The following is a 22425-nucleotide window of genomic DNA, read 5'->3' on the forward strand; positions in this document are numbered from 1 at the left end:
AGTTGCCGTTGATTCGGAAGTATTATCGGTACCCAGAAGCTGAAAATCATTATTTGATTTTTTTTTGTCAAAATCATCAATATGTGATCATTTCCAGCGTTTTCACTTTTTCTTTCTATTCCTTTGTGGGACATTTTTTGAAAAATAGAAACTTAAAATCAAATGACACCAGATTTAAATTTGCTTAGACGACAATAAAATAAGCGGTGCTTGAATGGACAGTGAAAGACGCAGCACGTAACGGATTGTTCTTCTGTTGATGCTGCAGGCCTGTGGCCGGAGGAGTGGTATGAAGGAGTGTGTGAGATTGCCACCAAGTCTCCACTGCTGACCTTTCCAAGTGGAGAGCCGCTGCGCTCCGAGCTGCAGTACAACTCAGCCCTGAAGAACGACACGGTCACCCCTGTGAGAGCTCAGCCCATGCTTTTACTGCCGTGGACCCGGCTAGACGCAAGCAGATAGATAGAGCCAGCTAATCAGACAGAAAACCTGGAATTTGTAGGATTGGATAAAAGTCAGGTGTTGTCATTAACAATCTGTTTATGATCTGAGCTGAAACTCCATATACTGTAATTTTGAACAGTTTAAACACAATTGGAAATCTCTGTGTGTGTGTGTGTGTGTGTGTGTGTGTGTGTGTGTGTCCTTGTTTTTTTTTTTTTGAAAGATTCAATTGCTAACCTGAGAATATATCCCCCCCCCCCCCCCCCCCCATGCAGGCTGAGCTGAATGAATTGAGGAGCACCATTATAAACCTGCTGGACCCCCCTCCTGAAGTAGCTGCTTTGATAAACAAACTGGACTTTGCCATGTCCACCTACCTGCTGTCTGTGTACAGACTGGAGTATATGAGGTGTATATTTTACATTTCTATATTTGTATTGTTTTGCAGTTTGAATACAGGTGTATGCAGTAGAACCAGGGCCAGTGAAATGTGCGTTCTTGGAACAAACCTTTAGGTTTTGTTGGGGTAACATTTTACACTTTGACATGTTTATTTCAGGGTGTTGCGCTCCATGGATCCAGACCGTTTCCAGGTCATGTTCCGCTATTTCGAGGACAAAGCAATTCAGAAAGACAAGTCAGGTAGATACAAACTCTGTCTGTATTTCATAGAAACCCAACTGTGAATGCTTCCTATTGCAAGGTGAAATCCATGTACAGTAATCATTGTAAGTAAATATGAATGCTTATATAATCCGAGGACATTTCTGTAAGCCAGTTTGCATTGTTTTAGTATAGGATTACAGTATCTGATTATTATTATTATTATTATTATTATTATTATTATTGAAATCCATCTTATTATTTCAATAGGAATGATGCAGTGTGTGATTGCAGTTGCAGATAAGGTCTTTGAGGTTTTTCTGCAAATGATGGCTGACAAGGTTGGTTGCATTAGTAATACCAATTGATCTGTTTTTGTTTGAAAAAGTTCAGTGGCATCACATGAGATACATCATTTTTTTTTAGCCCAAAACTAAAGAGCATGAAGAGGAGCTGGAGAGGCACGCCCAGTTTTTGTTGGTTAATTTTAACCACATTCACAAAAGGATCCGGAGAGTAGCTGACAAGTACCTGTCAGGGCTGGCAGAAACGTGAGTGACCCAGGACTAGAGTGGGCAGATACAGAGTTTGTGTGGGAGGGAAAGATTTCAACTGTGATCCCCCATTACAGTTTCTTATGCACTTCCATCTGGCTCATGTCTTTTGCAGGTTCCCTCACTTGCTGTGGAGTGGTAGAGTTCTGAAAACCATGCTGGACATCCTTCAGACCCTCTCCCTGTCCCTCAGCGCTGTAAGTGTAACACCTTGCACTTCACCTGCATGCAAACAGTACAGAACCGGTATTGCCAAACACATCTAATGCTGCTGGATGTGAAACGTATTTCATCCACTAACTGCAAAAACACTCGGTACTAAAAGAAACGATGTCAAATTCAATGGCAACAGTTCAGACTTGTAGCAAGAGTTTTAAACTTACGTCATTGTAAAGAGAGACGTGCAGTTAAAACGTGTTGTCGTTGAAATGTGTGAAGTTTCTTTTATGTTAATTATAATGAGCAGTAAACTGTTAAGTAATGTCTTTTATTCGTTTGTTTGTTGGTAGGATATTCACAAGGACCAACCCTACTATGACATTCCAGACACTCCACACAGAATCACTGTTCCAGACACCTATGAAGCCAGAGAGGTGGACTTATTATCTTTTTTGTTCTTTTTTTACTAATAGTTTTAATTTGCAGAGGCGAGTGTTAAAACCCAATCTTCTCCTTTACATCAGGAATGGAAATAAGACTCATATTGCATTGCATAGCAGTTTCACCCATTCTGGTTAGTCCCTTGTTTTGGAAGTTTTTAATGTTTTATAGTTCAGACCCATTACGTTTCCAGGTTTCATTGTAAACCAGTAATGGGGTGTGAAAATGAGACACTATCAGATATGTGAAAGTAATATTTCTTGTGCATGTATCGCTCTTGTTCCAGAGCATAGTTAAAGATTTTGCAGCACGCTGTGGTGAGATTCTGAAGGAGGCAATGAAGTGGGCTCCGACTGTCACTAAATCACATCTTCAGGTTTGTGCTTCTATTAGCTAATCCCCATACTCGGGAGCAGAGACTGATCCATTTGCCAAATAAATATTATGTCTCCCTCTTGTGGACACAGAATACATGTGCAGTTAGGTTTCTTTAAAGCTTGTGAACATTTTTCTCCCTGTTTTTTTATGTTTTGTTATGAGTTTTAATATGGATTATTTAAACATCTCTGTTGGAGTAATAAAGATATTTAATTTAATTTATTTTGTTTTCTTAGGAATATTTAAATAAGCATCAGAACTGGGTGTCCGGTCTGTCCCAGCACACTGGACTGGCCATGGCTACTGAGAGCATTCTCCACTTTGCTGGTTACAACAGGCAGAACACCACATTAGGGGTGAGTGAGTGATGCGGAGGGCTGGAGAAGCCCATGTGGCTCCAGACATTTCAGCCCTGGTCCTCAAGTACCAGCAACAGTCCAGGTTGTTGTTTTAACCAGGAATGAAATGTGTGGTTTTAAACCTGCTTTGCTGTCCAATGCAATCCCGACTGCTCTTACAGACAGAGCTAGAGTGATTACTCTGGAGTCATATGTTTAGAACCAGACTGCAATAAAGAGAGCCGGCTGAAACAAAAAACCTGGACCAGGTCTGAAACGTGTGTGTGCATGTGCGTGCGTGTGCGTGCGTGTGCGTGCGTGTGTGCGTGCGTGTGCGTGCGTGTGTGTATTTTGGTTTGTTTTTTTAATGCTTTTTTTTTATGACAACCTTAGGTACTTAATGGTGGTAGTATGTTCAGTTTGAAATGTGCAGCTCACCAGTGGTAACGTCACTGTGGTGGGCATGAGAAGGGTTTTACAATGGCAGTGGCATCTTTAGAACAGTGGCTTCATTTAGCTGAAGTATTCAAATCGGCTGCTATTTCAATCAGTTGTATTGATCCCTGGGTGTGGAGCAGAGCTCCTAGGTTGATACCCAAAGAGAGAAGTTACTGTTAGCTTCGATCCACTGCAACAGTTATTTTTATCACAGCGTGGTAAGACTTGTTCTTTGTCTTGTATGCAATGCAAAATGCAAACCTATGCTTTAAAAAGGAATTTGGTTTGGTTGTCATTCCTATTAATATGATTGAAATATTTTCTGGAGTGGTATCAACGACAAATACCGTTTGTAGTAATTCCTGGTAGTTTCATTATTTGTTCTTATATAGGAGTATTTGTATTTATTCATGCCAAGCTTTGGTACCCACGTGCTTTTCATTTATGTATTATATGGCATGCATATTATACTTCCAGTATCCCTTCCATTGTTAAAATTAAAACAAAGTCCAAAATAATATGATCAAAAGTACACAGAAATCAGTCTTCAACACCAGCCTATTTAAAACTGCACTATTGTTTTAGAATAATGGGAAAATAAGCGGACGGCTGACGGCACAAATATATAGAGATATACATACATATAGGTGTTAGTTCAGAGTTAGTTCTTTTTTTTATAACGTGCACATTCAAAGTTCTCCGTCTTGGGGGATTCAAAGCACATTTTGCAGTTGTAGTTTTAATTTGGATTTGGAGGTCCGCTTTGACTGTGTTGTTTTGAAATGCATGGCGTGGGATGGAAGAAGGGTACTACATCTCTGATCATCCTTGTTGCTTCACCATGTCCCATGTGTTTTATTTGAATCCAGTTGGGTTGCATGATGTCTCTCCATCCCGACGCTGCTGCTGCTGCTGCTGCTTCATGCTTTGAGTTCTCTTTCTCCCCATTGTTGACTCCCTTGATGATGTGACTGTGTTCCTGTTTTCCATGTGTACCTGTTGCCCCTGCCCTGCAATGTGTGTTGCCCTGCAGCAGCCAGGCTCCCCTCAGGTTTGTCTATCCAACACCATGGCTTCTGCTCACGCTGTCACAGTTTTATTAGATTGCTTTATCTATGTTAAAATAATTCTTTTTTTTTTTTTATTTGTCTGACATCATTGTTTTGTCGGCTTGTTCACAACTTCTCCTTGATGTATTTATTGATTAATTCAATTCTTTACATTGCTCCCCCATTATAAGGCATCCATTTTTACCGTAGAACCGGTTGTGATGAAGTCTGGTCATGGCTTTTATTTGTCCAATAATTCCATTCCATTAGCAGCTGCATACTCATTATTAAAATAAAAAACACTTTCAGTGATGATACTGAAAATAACCATGGCTCCCGACTACAGCATTATAAAGAGGGAGCAGTGTGTGTGTGTGTGTGTGTGTGTGTGTTTGAAAGCGCTTTTACATTTGGTAGTCATCTACGACTACGTTTTCATCGGTGCAGTTAGAGGGTTTTTCCTCTCTGTGTTGATCATCTCACTAGGTTGTACATTGTCTTTTACATCACTAGGTTTTATTTGAAATAAATGTAGGCACGTTCTGTTTTGTCTGATTGACGCTCAGCTCTTTCACTGGCTCAAGCCTTTTCAATGATTTTGATATATATGTTTTTCCAGAACACGCATGCTCATTTGTGGTGTTTGTCGGGGTCTCGCTCGTACTTGATGTGTGCAACTTGAATTTCTCTTCAGTATCTAGTTGTTTTTTTGTACTATCCCGTGGGATAAGATGCACTCTTTTATGTATGCTGTTTCATGGGTCACAGTCCTGGGTGTGTGGGGTACAAACCTAATCCCTTGGACTAATGCGATCACGGTTGCCTTTTTAAATAAGTAATTGGATAATAAAATTGCTGTATCCATGTTCAAGTTGTTTTAAGTATGTAGCAGGCAGAAAAGGCAGGACGGTGTAGTGGTTAGAGCTGCGGTAGCCAGGAGAACTTTGTACACTGTTATCCTGAGCAAGTAACATCCTTAACAGCATCAGCCCTCTAGTTGTTATACAGGTAAGAACCTTACCATACAGTATGCGAGATGTGGTGTCTATAGACTGCTCTGGGTAAGTACTATTCAGAACTAGCTTCTCCAGTGTGATGAGCTATATAAATTACATTTGAAGTGAGTTCTAGAACAGGAAAACACTTGAAGTGAGTTCTAGAACAGGACGGGAAGCGTTCAAGGTTGTATTTTTTTTTTGTTTTTTTGATGTGGAGAGGGACTGGATCCCCTGTCTGTTTGCATGTACAGTCCATCCTCATTATTAACTGTTGATTTTGCCTGTAGACTACCCAGTTAACGGAAAGGCCCTCCTGTGTGAAGAAGGATTACTCGAACTTCATGGCTTCTCTCAACCTCCGGAACCGCTATGCAGGAGAGGTAAGCCGTTTTGTTAAAATAATACTGTAATCATATTCACCACTAAAAATAAATTAAAAAATAATAATTCATTAAAAAGGACAGGCCGACCCAGATTTTCAGATTACCCTTTTATTTTAGCAGCTCAAGTGTAGTTGCGTTTCTCATGTCATTTGTATGGAAGATTTGAAGCATCTGATGCAGTGTAAAGACGTGTTCTCCCCACACCTGTAAGAAAAAGGAAGCCAATGGTTTTGCTGTGACTTGCAGGTTGCTGGGATGATCCAGTTCTCCGAAGCCACGGGGAGGACCTCGGACATCAACAAGCTAGCGATCAAACAGATGACTGACGCTCTAGATGCAGGGCAGCCTGAGGCTTACACACAGGCTATGTTCAAGCTCACTGCGCTTCTCATCAGCACCAAAGGTAAACCCTGGGGAAAAACATCATTTAGCACTGCAAGTGTCTACTTTTTTTTTTCTTTTCATAAAGAAACATTTTATTGCTTCTTGCTGGTTTCATAAATTTTGCACGTGCATTGAAAAAGGACCCTTGCTCTATGTATTGTATGTTTCGTTTTCATTTTCCTGCAGACTGCGACCCTCAGCTCCTGCACCACCTGTGCTGGGACCCTCTGAAGATGTTCACAGAGCACGGGATGGAGGCTGCCATAGCCTGCTGGGAGTGGCTCCTGGCTGCCAGGAACGGAGAGGAGGTTCCAGTACGTGTGTTCTGGAGTTCTGTCTTGGAAGTATCTGGTAACTGCAGTAGTGTGCCAGTTTATTAGAACACCTCAAGATTGGTCATTTTGTATCCTTTATTTTATTGGCCTACCTGCATAAAAACCTCTGGGTGAGAGAATTTCATTTCTCAGGTCAGTAATCTGTGCTATAGAAGCAATAGGCACTCGTGTGAAAATGTTCGACCACTTTGTGCTTCAATTAGGCATTTAAACCACTTCTAAAAAGTCTCATGCATTTGACCATTAGTGGCTATGTGTTGCTTTTCTCTTACTATTTTAAATGAATTGCACATGTGACCTATTAAAATAATCAAATTAAAGCAGACAATCACTAATTGGCCTATTTTGACATTTTCAGTTCCAGTGGGTTGATTTCATATGCACAACAAATCAACATAACAAAAGCAATGGGGTGATGTAATAAATTTGCAGACTACTGTACATTCAGAGGTGTTTGAGGCTTTCATAAACAGAGAGAAATGTAGGCTCACAGATATAGGTGTACACAGGTTTAAAATATCTAGCGGCTATATATTCAGAAACGCAGTGTTAACTCAGCACTAGGAGGTTTCGAATATTGCAGTAAAAACATGGACTTATTGTTACTTACAGGAGTTTAGAACATGTGTCTCCAGCTTTATCCACTGTCTTTCTTCCTCTTAGTTTATGCGCGAGATGGCTGGAGCCTGGCAGATGACTGTGGAGCTGAAAATGGGCTTGTTCTCGGAAGCTCAGAAAGAGGCAGATCCCCTGGCCGCTTCTGAAGAGAGCCAGCCAATCCCATGCCCTCCGGAGGTCACTCCGCACTACATCTGGATTGAAGTGAGTGCGGTACCTGACGGGTCGAATCCTGAAAAACTCCAGATCCAGTTTGACCCCTGTGTTTAAAAGGAATCTTCGCTTACCGTGGTTCTGGTGTTTGACCGTGCTCGGACTGGTACTGCGTGGTCTTCAAGATGTGTTCCAGTCTGGTTCTGTGTTTCATTCTGGACTGCGTCATCATGTTCTTCCGTGTTTCGCAATGGTAAAAGTGTTCTTTTGTTCCCTTATAGTTCCTGGTGCAGCGCTTTGAAATTGCAAAGTACTGCAGTGCAGACCAGGTTGAAATATTTGCTACTTTGCTCCAGAGATCCTTATCTCTCAATGTTGGGGGACCAAAAGGCACCGTTAATCGCCACGTTGCTGCCATTGGACCGCGTTTTAGGTGGGTTTCATTGATGCTATTCTAATAAGTGTGTCATCGTCGTTGTCGTTGTTTTGTTACTGTATTTATATTGAGCTTTTCAGCAGTCCTGTACACTTTGTAAATCATTTTGCTGTTTTTTTTTCCTGCTGTTTCAGGTTGCTGACCCTTGGGCTCTCCCTCCTTCATTCGGACGTTGTCACAAACGCAACGATTCGAAATGTACTGAGAGAGAAGATCTACTCCACTGCTTTTGATTACTTTAGGTACGTAAGAGCATAAGAAGCACTGGGAACGCGTCTAGGCTTTGCTTCCTACTTTCTGCTCTGTGGTTCATCTCATTCTGTTTTGTATCCTAACATTCAGTGTCTTGCTACATTGGACAAGTACTTTTTTCTCATTTAACTGTTTTTTTTTATTTTTTATTATTATTTCTTTTTTTAGTGTCACGCCAAAGTTCCCCACCCAAGGCGAGAAGAGGCTGCGAGAGGATATCAGTATAATGATCAAGTTTTATGCCAGCATGCTGTCTGATAAGAAGTACCTTACTGCAAGCCAGCTTGTTCCACCTGGTGAGTTCCTGCTGTCAATGACTGAACTGCTGCTTCCTGACTGCTCTGGAACTGAATATCAATCGACTCCAGTAGCTCTCAGGGTGTCACGCTGCAAGTCTTGGATTTCTCTCTCTGACAGGGATCATTTCAAAGATCAGTATGCAACATATTAAGTTATGATTTGACATTCTATTCATGCATACTATTCCCTGACGAACATAAAGCAACTAACGTAAAGTTTTTGTGAAGCCAGTTTGAATTGGAGACCATGGCTAAATAAATCATCTTCACCAAGTATACCTTTTGTTTGTAATGGTACACTGTGGCTCACAAACCTTGAAGAGAGGCTCTGTGTTTTCTCTTAGTAGTGCAATCCAAATATCGTCTTGTTTCCAGGCTTGGATTGGGAATATCCAGTCGTCATGACACCGATGATTGAGCTCTTCCATTTCAGCCTTGGTGTTAAAACCGTTATTTTTCTTCTAGACAATCAGGACCCTTCGGTGAACAGCCTGTCCGTGATGACGCCGACGGATTCCAGGAATAATCTTGACGTGACCGTCGGGTCCCGACAGCAGGCCGCCCAGGGCTGGATAAACACCTACCCTCTTTCCAGTGGAATGTCCACCATCTCCAAGAAATCAGGTGGGGCGATGTAATGGAAAAAGCTGCTGCCTGAAATGAATCTCTTTTAATAAGTGGTTCAGTAAGTCAGCCCTGGAGGGCAGCACCAGCAGGATTAATAGTTCATTAAGTGCCGCTGCTGTTTTATGTCATTGAAATAGATCCTTTTGTGTCAACGGTTTTTATGGTACTCTCACATTTTGACTTGTTTTTTTTCTCTAGGTTTGTCTAAGAAGAGTAACAGGGGAACCCAGTTGCACAAGTACTATATGAAACGCAGGACGTTGCTGCTCGCTTTACTAGTAAGTGTCTTTTTTTTATTTTGTGCCCTGCTAAATCTCTCCCAAGGTCAGTTTTCTAACAGTGTTTTTATGCTTTGTCTTACTAGGCCAGTGAGATTGAGCGCCTCACCACCTGGTATAACCCGCTGTCCACCCAGGAGCTGATAATCTCTACAGAGCAGTCTGTGGAGACCAGTATAGCCAACTGGAGGTCCAAGTACATCAGCCTGAGTGAGAAACAGTGGAAGGACAACGTGAACCTGGCCTGGAGCATCTCTCCCTACCTCGCTATCCACCTGCCAGACAGGTACAGTGCGCTCACTCGCCCCGTTCTGTATCACAGCACAGAGGTTTTGGAGGAGAAGGAACACGATGTGAGTGTGCGTTACTGTGACAGCAAGTTCATTCGATTTGCTCCTAAATGAATCCACAATGTGGATGTTTAACACTAATACTTTTATTAAAACAAACCTGCTTGAACTGAATAGAACAGGTGATACCACCGCCCCTTAATTAAAAAATAAACTTCATTAAAATATAATTAAGTATTGATCCCGGCTGATTTTGATCGTACTTGTTTTGTAGGTTTATGGTATCAGTAAGCATACTGAGTTCCTGAGTCCAAATCCTCCGTAGTTAAGTGCTTTGCTCAATAAAATATCCCACTCAAGTAAAAGTTTACATTGCAGGTTAAAGTTGGTATAAGACTAGCTTTATTATTTTCTCTCTTTTTGTGAAGGTTTAAAAACACTGAATCTATCGGTTCTGAAGTGACCCGTTTGGTCCGCCTCGACCCAGGAGCTGTTAGTACTATACCAGAAGCAATCAAGGTGAGGAGAGGCGATGGTTATGGTTATGGTTGAGAAACATGTTAGCTGCTGGATTAGCCAGCGGTATACAGATGGTGGGAGTACTCAGCAAAATATCCGGGTATCAAAATCTGCTTTACAATGGACAGAACTGTTTAGGCAGCTGTTCTGGGTAAATCCAGCAATTAAACTATGCAGAGCTGCAAAAGCCACTTGCTTGCACCCTGTATTTCACTGCATTACTTATCTGTAGGTTACGTTAGACTGCAGAAATGTGATACATGTTTCAAATATGTTAGACAATTAATATTTATGAACTGATCAAACTGTATGTGCTCTCAATGTAATGCTGTGTGCCATTCAACTCCTCTGTATAAGGCCCTGGCTTGCTGGTTTACCCAGACAGCTGCTTTATAATGTATTATTACTTCTGGTTCTCCAGATTCAGGTCTTGCTCTGCTGATCATTGTGATGGGTTGCATATTTGGCAGGTGCTCATGTGTTTGTTCTGCCTGGTTTTAGTGTGTTTAACTTTAGGGATGCGGCTGGTCCCAGCTGAGGCTTGCTCTGTTTGCTGTCTAATTGAGCCGGCTAGGGTCTAATTAGCTCCATTGCTTCTGTTCAGAATTCATTCACATCATCATGGTGGTGGAGTGAATCAGCACTTTTCTCGTTAAGTGAGTTTTAAAAGTTTGTTTTTTGTATAAAGGAAAGCTGAGTAGGCAGATTGGCGTGATACAGAATTTGGAAAGGGTCTGTAAATCAAATTGCTAAACCCATGTCATTTAAAAACAATATTTAAAATTGGTGCAGCCCGCAGAAGTCTGGATCACGTTTCCACAGTAAAGTGGCTCGGCTGTATTGATTGACCCTGGACCACACAGACAGCCTGTGGTTTGTGAGGGGTTTTCTTTGTTGCGAAGGTGGAGAATATCCTGTGTGTGTGTGTGTGTTTATAGACACCAATACCCTTTTGACACACTCAGCACACTCACGAGTGATTGAATTCATTTGGGTATTCTGTTGCTGGTTTTGCTACCTTACATCATTTTAATTTTTTTTGTATAAAAATTGGTGTTGATAAATTTGGCCTGACCTGCATTGGGATATTTTAATGTTGAAGGATCTTTTGTTAAAGCTCAAGCCTTGTTCACCCTTCCCGACCCCCTCACTAACAGCTTCTATTGTCACCGGGCAGCTTGCAGTCAGGGTGGCACTCTGAAGAAAGGGCTCACAAAGACTCTTTCTAATGCCCCTTTGCTGTCCCCACAGCAGCTGTTACTTCTCAACATCAAGCTTGCATGGGCCATTTCTCAGAAAAGCCTTTAGACCTGATTCTAGAGCTTGCAATTGAAAACCAGAATCCTTTAGACCTGATTCTAGAGCTTGCAATTGAAAATCAGAATCCCTTAGACCTGATTCTAGAGCTTGCAATTGAAAACCAGAATCCTTTTAGACCTGATTCTAGAGCTTGCAATTGAAAATCAGAATCCTTTAGACCTGATTCTAGAGCTTGCAATTGAAAATCAGAATCCTTTAGACCTGATTCTAGAGCTTGCAATTGAAAACCAGAATCATTTTAGACCTGATTCTAGAGCTTGCAATTGAAAACCAGAATCCTTTTAGACCTGATTCTAGAGCTTGCAATTGAAAGCCAGAATCCTTTTAGACCCGATTCTAGAGCTTGCAATTGGAAACCAGAATCCTTTAGACCTGATTCTAGAGCTTGCAATTGAAAACCAGAATCCTTTTAGACCTGATTCTAGAGCTTGCAATTGGAAACCAGAATCCTTTTAGACCTGATTCTAGAGCTTGCAATTGGAAACCAGAATCCTTTTAGACCTGATTCTAGAGCTTGCAATTGGAAACCAGAATCCTTTAGACCTGATTCTAGAGCTTGCAATTGAAAATGAGGTTTTAGGGATTACATTGGAACCCCTGCTTCAGTATATCCATGCAGGTTGAACGTGAGCTTATTTACTTTATTATGTACACCAGAAAAGACGCAGAAAAGGATTAACATGTAATTGATCACATTCAGATAGGCATGGTTTCAATTTTATACTTTCCATAGTACCTGGTAACATGGCACACGATTGATGCAGATTCACCTGAACTGAGCCATATTCTGTGCTGGGCACCAACTGATCCTCCCACGGGGCTGTCCTATTTCTCCAGCATGTTTCCACCACATCCCCTCACAGCACAGTACGGGGTTAAAGTCCTGAGGTCATTCCCTCCGGTAAGTGTTTCTTGTGATGTTAAACTGGCTAGCCACTGGTGCTGGTGGAAGTGTCAGCCTATAAAGAAATGCAGTGCTCCCCCATTATGAGGCAGTCCTTTATACAGAGGAAACCAATTATAAAGCAGCTTTTCAGCTTGGAACACAAATAACACAGTCTTACTAACCTTAGCTTTGTAAATGCAGGAGCAGGGTATAGACCCCTATACATTTTGCACATCAAGTAGAAATTGCTAATCGCATCCAGATTTGAATCCTGTGTTTGGACACACCAGTTCTTCTTTGATAATTTTACATACAGCACAACTGAATCTCTGTACCACTAACAAGACAATACAATGTTTTCTTTACCGGGGAGCTCTTGATAATGATGTGAAGATGTTTATTCATAAAGCACAGTAAATTATTATTATTATTTTTTTTAATGCAGGATGCCATTTTATTCTACATTCCTCAAATTGTCCAGGCACTCCGATATGACAAGGTAAGGGTGTACAGTTTAGGGAAGAATTAACAAAATAAATCGTTCTTTTTGGGATCTCTGGTTTGTTACATTATATGTGGAAGATGGGTAAGTGACCATCTGTGTCTGCATTCAGCCTTTAAAAGAAGTCTTCCCATGCTAGTTCCCTGACTGCCGGTTTCTTAATCTCTGCAGATGGGGTATGTTAGAGAGTATATCCTGTGGGCAGCAGCAAAGTCCCAGCTCCTGGCACACCAGTTCATCTGGAACATGAAAACCAACATCTACCTGGATGAGGAAGCACACCATAAAGATCGTAAGACTTACTGCAGTATCGCCTCGCTCTGTTAAACATCACCACCTGTCATTAAGATGCATTCAAGTCGTTCTGACTTTTATCACTGGTCGTAAATAGCTGTGTTCTTGCCTTGTAAAACCTGGGCAATTACAAGTGGTTCTTGCTCCTACACGACTGTTAGCATGTGTAATTACATGCTAACATCACAGCACACACCATGTCCATGTTATTACACGGGTGTTCCACCAGTACTTACCATGTAAGAGCAGGAAATGTTGCTTGTTACCCAGTTATTGTTATGGTTTTGTGTGCGTGGTTTCTGGTTGTATGAATATAATCGTGGAAATAGCCATACGGGCGTATACTTTGGTTTCTGTGGAAATGCAGTTTCTGCTTTGGTTTCATATACTGTATAAGGCCATGTGCCAATGTCTGAGTATTTGCATTGCTTTACAGGAGCATGGCAGGTTGTATTAGTAAAATTGAATAAATCCTTGTAGGTGAATTTCTGAAAGACGTTGTTCTAACACAGTCGGGCATACAAGCACAACACAAGCGCCTGCCCCTATTTGCGTGGCTACAGGGTCTGTGTGTTTCTCACTGCCTGCATTGTGATCCCTGTCCAGCTGACATTGGAGATCTGCTGGAGCAGCTGGTGGAGGAGATCACAGGCTCGCTGTCCGGACCTGCCAAGGACTTCTACCAGAGGGAGTTTGACTTCTTCAACAAGATCACCAATATCTCTGCTATTATAAAGTACGATCCCTTCTAGCACTACATCAGAGGCAGGGGGTGGAGGGGCGGCACTGAACCAGGACCTGCTTTCAAATTGTGTACCGGATGAAACTGGATACGTCTCTGGCACAGACAGTAGGGTCAAACTGGCATTGTGTAACTCGGCTGCTGCTCAGCAACAGAAAAATAACTAACCTTTAACCATCTAGCTAGGGTTAGACACATAACCTGTACCCTCTAAACACTGTCCAGATTTATGTAGAGCTGTTTTTAACATTGCCAGTTATGCCTGTATGTAAAAAAAAAAAAAAAAAAAAAAAGCACACTTGAATGATGCAAGCTGTGTTTGTAGTTGGTACCAGCTCACTGCTCTGTGATTAGAGCTGTTTTGACAAGGCTGATTAAGGTAGCATATGAGATGATTTTGAGCTTCTTAACCAGCTCCCTCTGGTGTAATTACCACGCCACTTGCCTCATTAGCACAATAATATGGGGGTATTAGAAGCATTCTTGTGGAAACCATCAAACCAAACCTCAGAGAGTGGAGCTGTTCCAGTTCACTCCCTGCGTTTCACAGCATTAAGTTATTCCTCAGACTTATCTGTTTATATTTTATTCCATTTTATTATGCCTAACACCATTATATGTGCGTATGAAACAGCAGAATACACAGTCATCTGCAAATATTATGAGAATGCATTCAACAGACTGCTGGTATGATCCTAAACTAGCTTCAGATATCTGATCTCACAGGTGAAAGTCGGCTGTATCTAATGGAGCAGCATGGAAGTGAATGACATTTTTAATAGTGCTCATAATACTGCATGTTTTATTACTCCTTGCAATATATCCGGCACACGCAAAGGTTCTGGTTGTGCAACGGTGACATTGATGAGATCAGATTTCTATGGTATATGTGTGGTATGGCAGCAAATGTCTTCTACTGTATGCAAGCACTGCAGCTAAAGGGTTGTGCTTTCGTGACACTGATATCATGCAATGCTGTGTTCTTCTTGTAGACCGACCCCTAAAGGTGAGGAGAGAAAGAAAGCTTGCTTGAGAGCTCTGTCTGAGATTAAAGTGCAGCCTGGTAAGAACACTGTCCAACCTGCTTTTTTAAAATCTACTTTAAACATGCACATTGTGAATAAACCATCACAATCTATATTACGTGAGTTCTTAAGCACACTTGTAAATCACTGAATCGTTTCTTGTATTTTGTATTTTTTTATTTTTTTTTCCCTAGGCTGTTACCTGCCCAGTAATCCTGAAGCCATAGTTTTAGACATTGACTACAAGTCGGGAACCCCTATGCAAAGGTAGAGAATGGAAAGTGTTGTATGTTCTCTGGAAATGTCATGATTATAACTTGATGCTCCCTCTGTCGGGTGTCTTGTTGTGTAAGACACGTTCTCTTGTGCAGTTTTTGTATGAGAGAGAGAGAGAGAGAGAGAGACAGAGAGCTGCAACCAGATCGCTGGCTTATTTATGTGTTTATGTATTTATTTGTATTGTCTTCCAGTGCGGCAAAAGCTCCATACTTGGCTAAATTCAAAGTGAAAAGGTGTGGTGTTAGTGAACTGGAGAAAGAAGGTTAGTCAGCCTGTTCTATAATACTTGAGTTACAGAAATGAGTTACTGGTTCAGTTTCATTAGTGTCTGGACAGCGTTTCCATCAGCCCACTCCATGTGTTTTTTCTTTTCTAATAATGCAGGACTGCGCTGCCGCTCTGATTCTATTGATGAGGCCGATGAGAACGGAGAAGGGGCAAGGAAAATCTGCTGGCAGGCAGCCATCTTCAAAGTGGGCGATGACTGCAGACAGGTACAGACGCTTTTTGGAGCACTTATGTCATCAAAGTCCACACGCACTTGTGATTTGATAATTAAAAACCTCCTTAATGCTTATTTTTAGTGCAGCTGCGCCACCCATTTCGAAACCTGCTCTCACGCGAGTGGGTAAAGTTATCAAGCTATCTACTTGAATTCTGCTACGCTTGATGTATATTGAATGTGGTCTGAAGTGGAACCTGTGTGTAGTGCATTTTGGGGAGAAACATGGGGAATTCCAACAAAGATCAAGTAACTATCGCTGTTTGAAGTTTTGGAACATAAATGAGACCTTTTGAAAGTCAAGTCAATGACATTTTTTTTTTTTTTTTTTTACTGAATGCAAAAGTTCATTAAAAAGTCAGTGTGTGTTAAACTTCTAACGCTCTGTCATAAATTTTGAGCATCAATCATCTCGGCTAATGCCTTCATCAGCCGTGTTTGTAAGATGACGTGAAAGCTGTTGGCGGTTCAGGTATGGTCTGTTTTTGGGCTTGACAGTAAATCTTTCTTTTGCCTCATTTTCTGTAGGACATGTTAGCACTGCAGATCATTGGACTCTTCAAGAACATATTCCAGTTGGTCGGGCTGGACCTGTTTGTGTTCCCCTACAGAGTGGTGGCAACAGCTCCAGGGGTGAGAAGGCTGACTCCAGGGCTTTTTACAGGAGTACTGGACAGCGATACTGAGTACAGTGCATGCAATATCAGTTATAATAACCTGCTCTAGTAGATTACGAACGTATCTTCACAATCACAAATGATCCGTTATATTCACTATCAGTCACACCTTTTAATAGAGGTCCATTTGATGTAAGCTTCATCAGATACTACGTACATACAAACCCAGCTCCATTGCTGACCTCTTTCCACTACACGTTTTTGTTGCATGTAGTAATGCTAATAAGGGGATCAGTAAGTCGTCCATGGGGGTTAACGCTAGTGGGTTTAGTGTACAGTTTTAAGGCAGTCTGTATTTAGACCCGATGTCTTTTCAAAGCTACCTGCGCTTGTGGTTTTTGACAGCACTTCCATTATGGAACAATAAACAGCTGTTTTTTCTAAGACGGAAATGGTTTTACATCGGCTTTACAAGGAAGGTTGGAACACAGGGTCCATAATATTTTTTCATAGTTTTTAACTTGGTGCTAAAGTTAGGGTTTATGGAAAGTGATGCAGCTTCTCCTCAAACCGAGTTTGCCCCCACTATATAGAGACATACAAATAAGTAGGTGTGCTAATTGTATTGCTGTAGAAAATATACCAAACACTGAAGAAGCAACAATACCTTACAAAGGCAGTTCATTGACCATGCTGTTTCTGAGCACTGCTATACTGTTCACAAAGGAGCCAGTAAATTATTTGACTGATTCTGGTAGATTTCTACTTGTGTTCATAGATATATGTGATGAGCCTTTTGGAGTAATGTTTCCATATTTGTAATATATAGTTAACCCCTTCCCTGACTAGTTTCTGGGCAAACCATACCTACTGTTCTGTAACTATTGAACACAGTCAAACAAGCCATTTCAGTGTCTGACCAGTTTTCTCCCCTGTACATAGTTTAGTGATTCACCAGATGTTTAAACTCTGTTGGGAATATAAAACAGGAAGCCAAGTCCCCTTTTCTAAATTAAAAACACATGCATTTATTAGAGAGGAGGTTTAGAAATAACATTTAATGGTAGGGCTGGAGTATTTTGTCTCCTAAAGAAGCTGCAGAGAAAACAGAATGCCAGGCATTTAGATGCGGAAAAACAGTTTCCGCCTGGATGCATACACTGTAGAGCAGAAGAGCACTGAATAGTAAGAATGTAGCAGTGTGGTTATTTCAGTTAAAGAATTGCTGCAGTGAGTGTGACAGGGACATGTTTACAATGAAAGATTTAATCTCCTGGTAGTTTGTGCAGAGAGCTACAGGTAAGCAGATCCTTCATTTTTTCAAGGAATCCCTGGTTATGCATTCATAATTAATGGTAATTTTAAATAATTGATTCTCTTCTTTCATGCAGTATATCCTCCTCAGATTACCTGAAATGCAGGAGTCTGTTGCTGTTTGCTTATTAAATAAAATACTTTTTTTTTTGTCCCCCCCACCCCCCTCTTTGGGCATAAGTCTACAGTGCCTTGGATTGCTTCCAAACTTAATTACCTTTGTGTGCTTTTGATATGTTAAATGTTTAATGAAAATAAAAGACCCTATCTAACAATATGGAAAGTTAGAAGGCAAAACTTTTATAAGAAACTCATTTAAGTAGACACACATTGTGGATCGTGCCTTTTGTGGGTGTAATCGTGTAGACTGCCCTGTGTGTACTAACTCTCTCTTTATTCTTCTTTTTTAACAGTGTGGGGTTATTGAATGCATTCCTGACTGCAAGTCTCGTGATCAGCTGGGAAGACAGACAGATTTTGGAATGTACGATTATTTCAGGAACCAGTATGGAGACGAGTCTACACTCGCCTTCCAGAAGGTAAATGGGAAGGAATGTACGACTGCTGCTGGTTTCACTGCCCCCCGGTTAGCATACAGCTTTGACTATGCAGCTCACAGTGTTTAAATACTTCCAGACCAGCCTGTATTTCATATTTCATTTAGCAAAAGTACTCCCAAAACAAGGGACATGTACACACTTCAAAAATAAATACATAAACTGTACATGTGCTTCATCTACTGATGTATGTATGTATTTATTTAGTTGTATTAATAACCCTGTAACTGTGTTAACATGTTGAGTCATGGTGATATCGGTCCCTGTTTTTATACTGATGATAAACAGCATGGTTCCCCTCTCAAGCTGAGCTGTCTGTGTGCATCAGTAGCAGGGAGTGTGTAGCTGCTGTGCTCCGTGCTGGGCTGGCCTGCTTCCTCACCTGCTCTGCGGCCCCTTTGTTTCTCACAGGCACGGTACAACTTCATCCGCAGCATGGCCGCCTACAGCCTCCTCCTCTTCCTGCTGCAGATCAAAGACCGGCACAATGGAAACATCATGCTGGATAGCAAGGGGCACCTCATTCACATTGGTGAGAACGACGTGCACGCTGGGATATACCCCCCTCCCCTCCCCTCCCCTCCCCTCCCCTCCTCGGTATTGATGCTACCTCATTGGTGAGAACGACGTGCACGCTGGGATATACCCCCCTCCCCTCCCCTCCCCTCCCCTCCTCGGTATTGATGCTACCTCATTGGTGAGAACGACGTGCACGCTGGGATATACCCCCCCTCCCCTCCCCTCCCCTCCCCTCCTCGGTATTGATGCTACCTCATTACATACTGTGAAAAGTAACTGAACATCTGGTTTATGAGCTGCATTACGTCACAGTGTTGGCTGGTTGGTTAGTTAGTTAGTCGATAAAAACACAATGGTTGGTTATCATGGCAATAATGAAAATACATCATCTGCGCTATAAATTCCATGACATTTTCATAAAGACTTTTTCCCTTTTATTTAACTGAAATTCATATTGTGTCATGCCATGCTTAAACAGCCTTTTGCATTTTTGAGTTTTTATGTGTTTTTACCCAGTTGTGAATTCTTGCGTATTTTCTTTGACTCCCGTCTGACCTTGTTTAGGCGGGTGAAGCAAACTTCCTTTATAAGGCAACGGAATTGAAAAGGGAAGAAGTCAGCCAGTGGGGAACTCAGATGAGATAAGAATGTGAAGCTGGGCTACATGTTGCATGGCATGAAGCCACAGAACACAATGGGACACGTGCCTTCACTTAGCTCAGTGGGTTTCTTCCCTCTGACAAGGGATGATTGCTGTTTAATTAGAACAGCCTGTCAAAATGTTACCACTACCGTCTCCAAAGAAAATCAATAAAAAAAATTTAAAAAAATCCTTGGTAGCCAATCAATTGGTCATAAAGATAATGCTGACATTTCATGGGACCAGGAAATAAAAATCTATTGTACACTGAAGAGAACTAGGTCCCTGTGGCTTCTGCTTTTGGATCCAGTAGACCATAAAGGCTGCCCTGTATTGATTAAATAAATACCTCTCCCTCGTTCCTTTTCGTCAGGGTCTGCTCATGGTAAACGCTGGAATGATTTCAGTGTCTCTTTTTCGTTGCTCTTGTTATCTTGGTGTCCCGTGCAGACTTTGGCTTCATGTTTGAAAGCTCTCCCGGTGGTAACCTGGGCTGGGAGCCTGACATCAAGCTGACCGATGAGATGGTGATGATTATGGGAGGGAAGATGGAGGCCACGCCCTTCAAGTGGTTCATGGAGATGTGTGTCAGGGGATACCTGGCTGTCAGGTGAGACTGGAGCTCACTCTATTGAATCCTAGTGTAACCAGTTTAAGGATTATAGTGGCTGCTCAAACAATTGCTTTTGTAATATAATGTTCTAGTCCCTAAGGCACACAAGGCATCGAGCTACAATACTTGGCTTAAAAAAACAAGCAATCAGCAGGCCCACACATCACACTGACTGCTGTTTATTCTGCACCCGCTGCATTTATGTTTCTTCCATTCTTCATCCAATGAGTGCAAGATGTATTTCACTGGAAAACGACCAGTAGTGAAGTGTATATTATAAAAATTATTTCAACGCTCTACCCTTTCTGAAAACCTGACCCTGAGTCCCAGCTCTGTGAATCCCAGGAAAGCCTTTCTTTCACTGTGGGTCTGTAGTTTTGAAAACTGCACTTACCCCAGTAATGACACTGATTCAATTGTAGTGTGTGCCTAGAATAAGAATGCAAAGTCAATTATTATGAAGGTGTGAAAGCAGCCGAGACCTTCTGTTCTCACTTTGCAGCTGAACGTGTGAGTTGTGGGACAGCGTTATTAACAGCTCTGATCTCTCTCTCTCTCTCTCTCTCTCGCTCTCTCTCTTGCTCTCTCTCTCTCTCTCTCTCTCTCTCTCTCTCTCTCGCTCTCTCTCTCTCTCGCTCTCTCCTCTCTCTCTCTCTCTCTGCAGACCTTACATGGATGCCGTTGTCTCCTTGGTAACCCTCATGCTGGACACAGGTCTGCCTTGCTTCCGCGGACAGACTATTAAACTGCTGAAGTAAGTTATTTGGAAACGTGCAACACGCTGCAGCTGTTCAAATATTAAAATGCAGCAAGTAGCCAAAGTGGCATCTAAACTCCATAGGATCTGTCTTACCAGGGCAATCTATAAGCCAATACAAACATGGAACTGGAGTTTAGTAATCCAGAGGTTTAAAAGGAGGCAATTTAGATGACAGCTTGACAGCTTTTATTTCTATTTGGTTCTGTTATTTGTTTATTTCATGTTTAATGTTTAACCACACAAATAATAGTGCAGTCCAGCAATCTCATGTGCCCCTGTTGGACCCAGAGCCCACTGTCTTGCTGATGTACAGAATAGAGGCTTTGCATTATTTACCCAGACCCCACTGCACAATAGAGAGCTGATTACCACAATGGCTTAGCATTAGTCACCTCCTTCACTGACCTTCATTCTCATTCTTTGGAATGAAGTGTTCTGTTAAGTGTAGAGGTATTGCTGTGAATAATAATACATTAAAATACAAGGCGATGTTTGTTCATTTACAGGCAAAGGTTTAATCCCAATGTAAGCGAGAAAGAAGCAGCGACCTATATAATCAAGATTATTCAGAACTGCTTCCTCAGCAACAGGTTCGTTTACGTGTGTATTTTGTGTTTCCTGTGCAACTGGGGGATAAACTCGTGGGTTTGTTTTTTTGCACAGTATTTAACACAGATTGAGTGTTGTCCACTCAGTCACGTCAGAAGCATTTTAATAAATAAAGCTTGGTATGAAGTTTGAGCAAATGCAACGCATGCACTGACTGTGTTCTTTTTTTTTTATCAGTTTTGTTGAGTAATTATTTCACGGACAGACCATTGTAAAGCTTTTTTTGTTAACGTTTTGTTAACCTGTTTTAATCTTTCAATGCTAAGTAACTATAAAGAACAAGAACTACATGATGAAATAGGTGTGGTGACATAGAAATGTTCAATACTACACGTGCATACAATGTTGTTTTACTGTCTTTCCTTAGTAATAATATGAAAACTGTCTTTGGTTTTGAGTAATCTTTTCTAGACCTCCTGTACTGCAGTGTTGAAAGAGTTCTAGTCCCATTGTTACATTATATCATATAAAGAATAACATTGTGTTCTTCTTTTTGTAGGAGCAAAACGTATGACATGATCCAGTACTACCAGAACCAGATCCCATACTAACACTGAACCTTTCACAAAAAGAAAAAAAAACTAAACAAACCCGCATCTGTCTGTTTTACACAAATCATAGCTGTTGCAGTAGCCTTCTAATTTATGTGCACTTTAAAGCAAAGTTTACTGTAATCAGTCTGCATGCGCTGTGTCTGGGCAATTCAGAGATTATTCCTGCCACTTTATTTAGAAGTTTGGTCTTGAAACATTCTTACCTCTGCCGAAAAGAATTAGGTGGGGATAGTTTATATAAGTTGCCCAAAAATGTAAAAGTTTTACTTGGACCTGACTGTACCTGTACCTTTGTTTCCTGAACCTTGCAACAATCCTACGTAATAAAAAATGTTTTCCAGCAAACATGCTGTAGAAATTGTACATGATCTGTAGAGCTTTATATCGTAATGTAAATGGGAGTTAAGCTCCACACTGTAGTTATTATTATTATTATTATTATTATTATTATTATTTATTTCTTAGCAGACGCCCTTATCCAGGGCGACTTACAATCGTAAGCAAATACATTTCAAGTGTTAGTTGATCTCTGTTGCTGGTGTGAGTTATGTAATAACAAGAAGATCATTTGTATGTGGTACATGACTTTATAATGTTCTCTTGGGTGTTCATCTGATTGTATTTAATCTAATAAATCCATACATATATAAATAATTACATTACAAAGTACATTTGTACTGTTTATTTTAAATGTCTCATTGGTAACCCTGGTGCTG

At 41.2% G+C, this 22425-nt stretch overlaps 1 protein-coding gene across 5 annotated transcripts in view; it reads left to right on the forward strand.

Annotated features, from left to right (window-relative positions):
• The window catches only part of LOC117428554 (phosphatidylinositol 4-kinase alpha), a 36551-nt gene extending 14479 nt beyond the window's left edge, over nucleotides 1-22072 (forward strand). For 2 of the 5 annotated variants that reach the window (XM_058994178.1, XM_058994181.1), the window contains exons 21-56: nucleotides 269-405; nucleotides 720-853; nucleotides 1004-1086; nucleotides 1318-1388; nucleotides 1474-1598; nucleotides 1717-1798; nucleotides 2111-2194; nucleotides 2488-2577; nucleotides 2816-2935; nucleotides 4389-4406; nucleotides 5690-5782; nucleotides 6032-6188; nucleotides 6356-6483; nucleotides 7168-7326; nucleotides 7557-7708; nucleotides 7846-7953; nucleotides 8132-8259; nucleotides 8728-8886; nucleotides 9088-9167; nucleotides 9254-9453; nucleotides 9886-9976; nucleotides 12030-12197; nucleotides 12628-12681; nucleotides 12856-12976; nucleotides 13585-13714; nucleotides 14713-14783; nucleotides 14940-15012; nucleotides 15216-15286; nucleotides 15409-15518; nucleotides 16055-16159; nucleotides 17871-17996; nucleotides 18426-18546; nucleotides 19624-19783; nucleotides 20451-20540; nucleotides 21053-21136; nucleotides 21655-22072. In XM_058994178.1, the coding sequence (XP_058850161.1) occupies nucleotides 269-405; nucleotides 720-853; nucleotides 1004-1086; nucleotides 1318-1388; nucleotides 1474-1598; nucleotides 1717-1798; nucleotides 2111-2194; nucleotides 2488-2577; nucleotides 2816-2935; nucleotides 4389-4406; nucleotides 5690-5782; nucleotides 6032-6188; nucleotides 6356-6483; nucleotides 7168-7326; nucleotides 7557-7708; nucleotides 7846-7953; nucleotides 8132-8259; nucleotides 8728-8886; nucleotides 9088-9167; nucleotides 9254-9453; nucleotides 9886-9976; nucleotides 12030-12197; nucleotides 12628-12681; nucleotides 12856-12976; nucleotides 13585-13714; nucleotides 14713-14783; nucleotides 14940-15012; nucleotides 15216-15286; nucleotides 15409-15518; nucleotides 16055-16159; nucleotides 17871-17996; nucleotides 18426-18546; nucleotides 19624-19783; nucleotides 20451-20540; nucleotides 21053-21136; nucleotides 21655-21706 (3935 nt within the window). In that variant the 3' untranslated portion in view covers nucleotides 21707-22072. The remainder of the gene's footprint in view (nucleotides 1-268; nucleotides 406-719; nucleotides 854-1003; nucleotides 1087-1317; nucleotides 1389-1473; nucleotides 1599-1716; nucleotides 1799-2110; nucleotides 2195-2487; nucleotides 2578-2815; nucleotides 2936-4388; nucleotides 4407-5689; nucleotides 5783-6031; nucleotides 6189-6355; nucleotides 6484-7167; nucleotides 7327-7556; nucleotides 7709-7845; nucleotides 7954-8131; nucleotides 8260-8727; nucleotides 8887-9087; nucleotides 9168-9253; nucleotides 9454-9885; nucleotides 9977-12029; nucleotides 12198-12627; nucleotides 12682-12855; nucleotides 12977-13584; nucleotides 13715-14712; nucleotides 14784-14939; nucleotides 15013-15215; nucleotides 15287-15408; nucleotides 15519-16054; nucleotides 16160-17870; nucleotides 17997-18425; nucleotides 18547-19623; nucleotides 19784-20450; nucleotides 20541-21052; nucleotides 21137-21654) is intronic. The other 3 variants (XM_058994180.1, XM_058994182.1, XM_058994179.1) reach the window with 2 other exon arrangements.
• Nucleotides 22073-22425: the final 353 nt, after the last annotated feature.

This window comes from Acipenser ruthenus, chromosome 21 (genome assembly GCF_902713425.1).
Source record: "Acipenser ruthenus chromosome 21, fAciRut3.2 maternal haplotype, whole genome shotgun sequence".
NCBI classification, from domain to species: Eukaryota; Metazoa; Chordata; class Actinopteri; order Acipenseriformes; family Acipenseridae; genus Acipenser; species Acipenser ruthenus.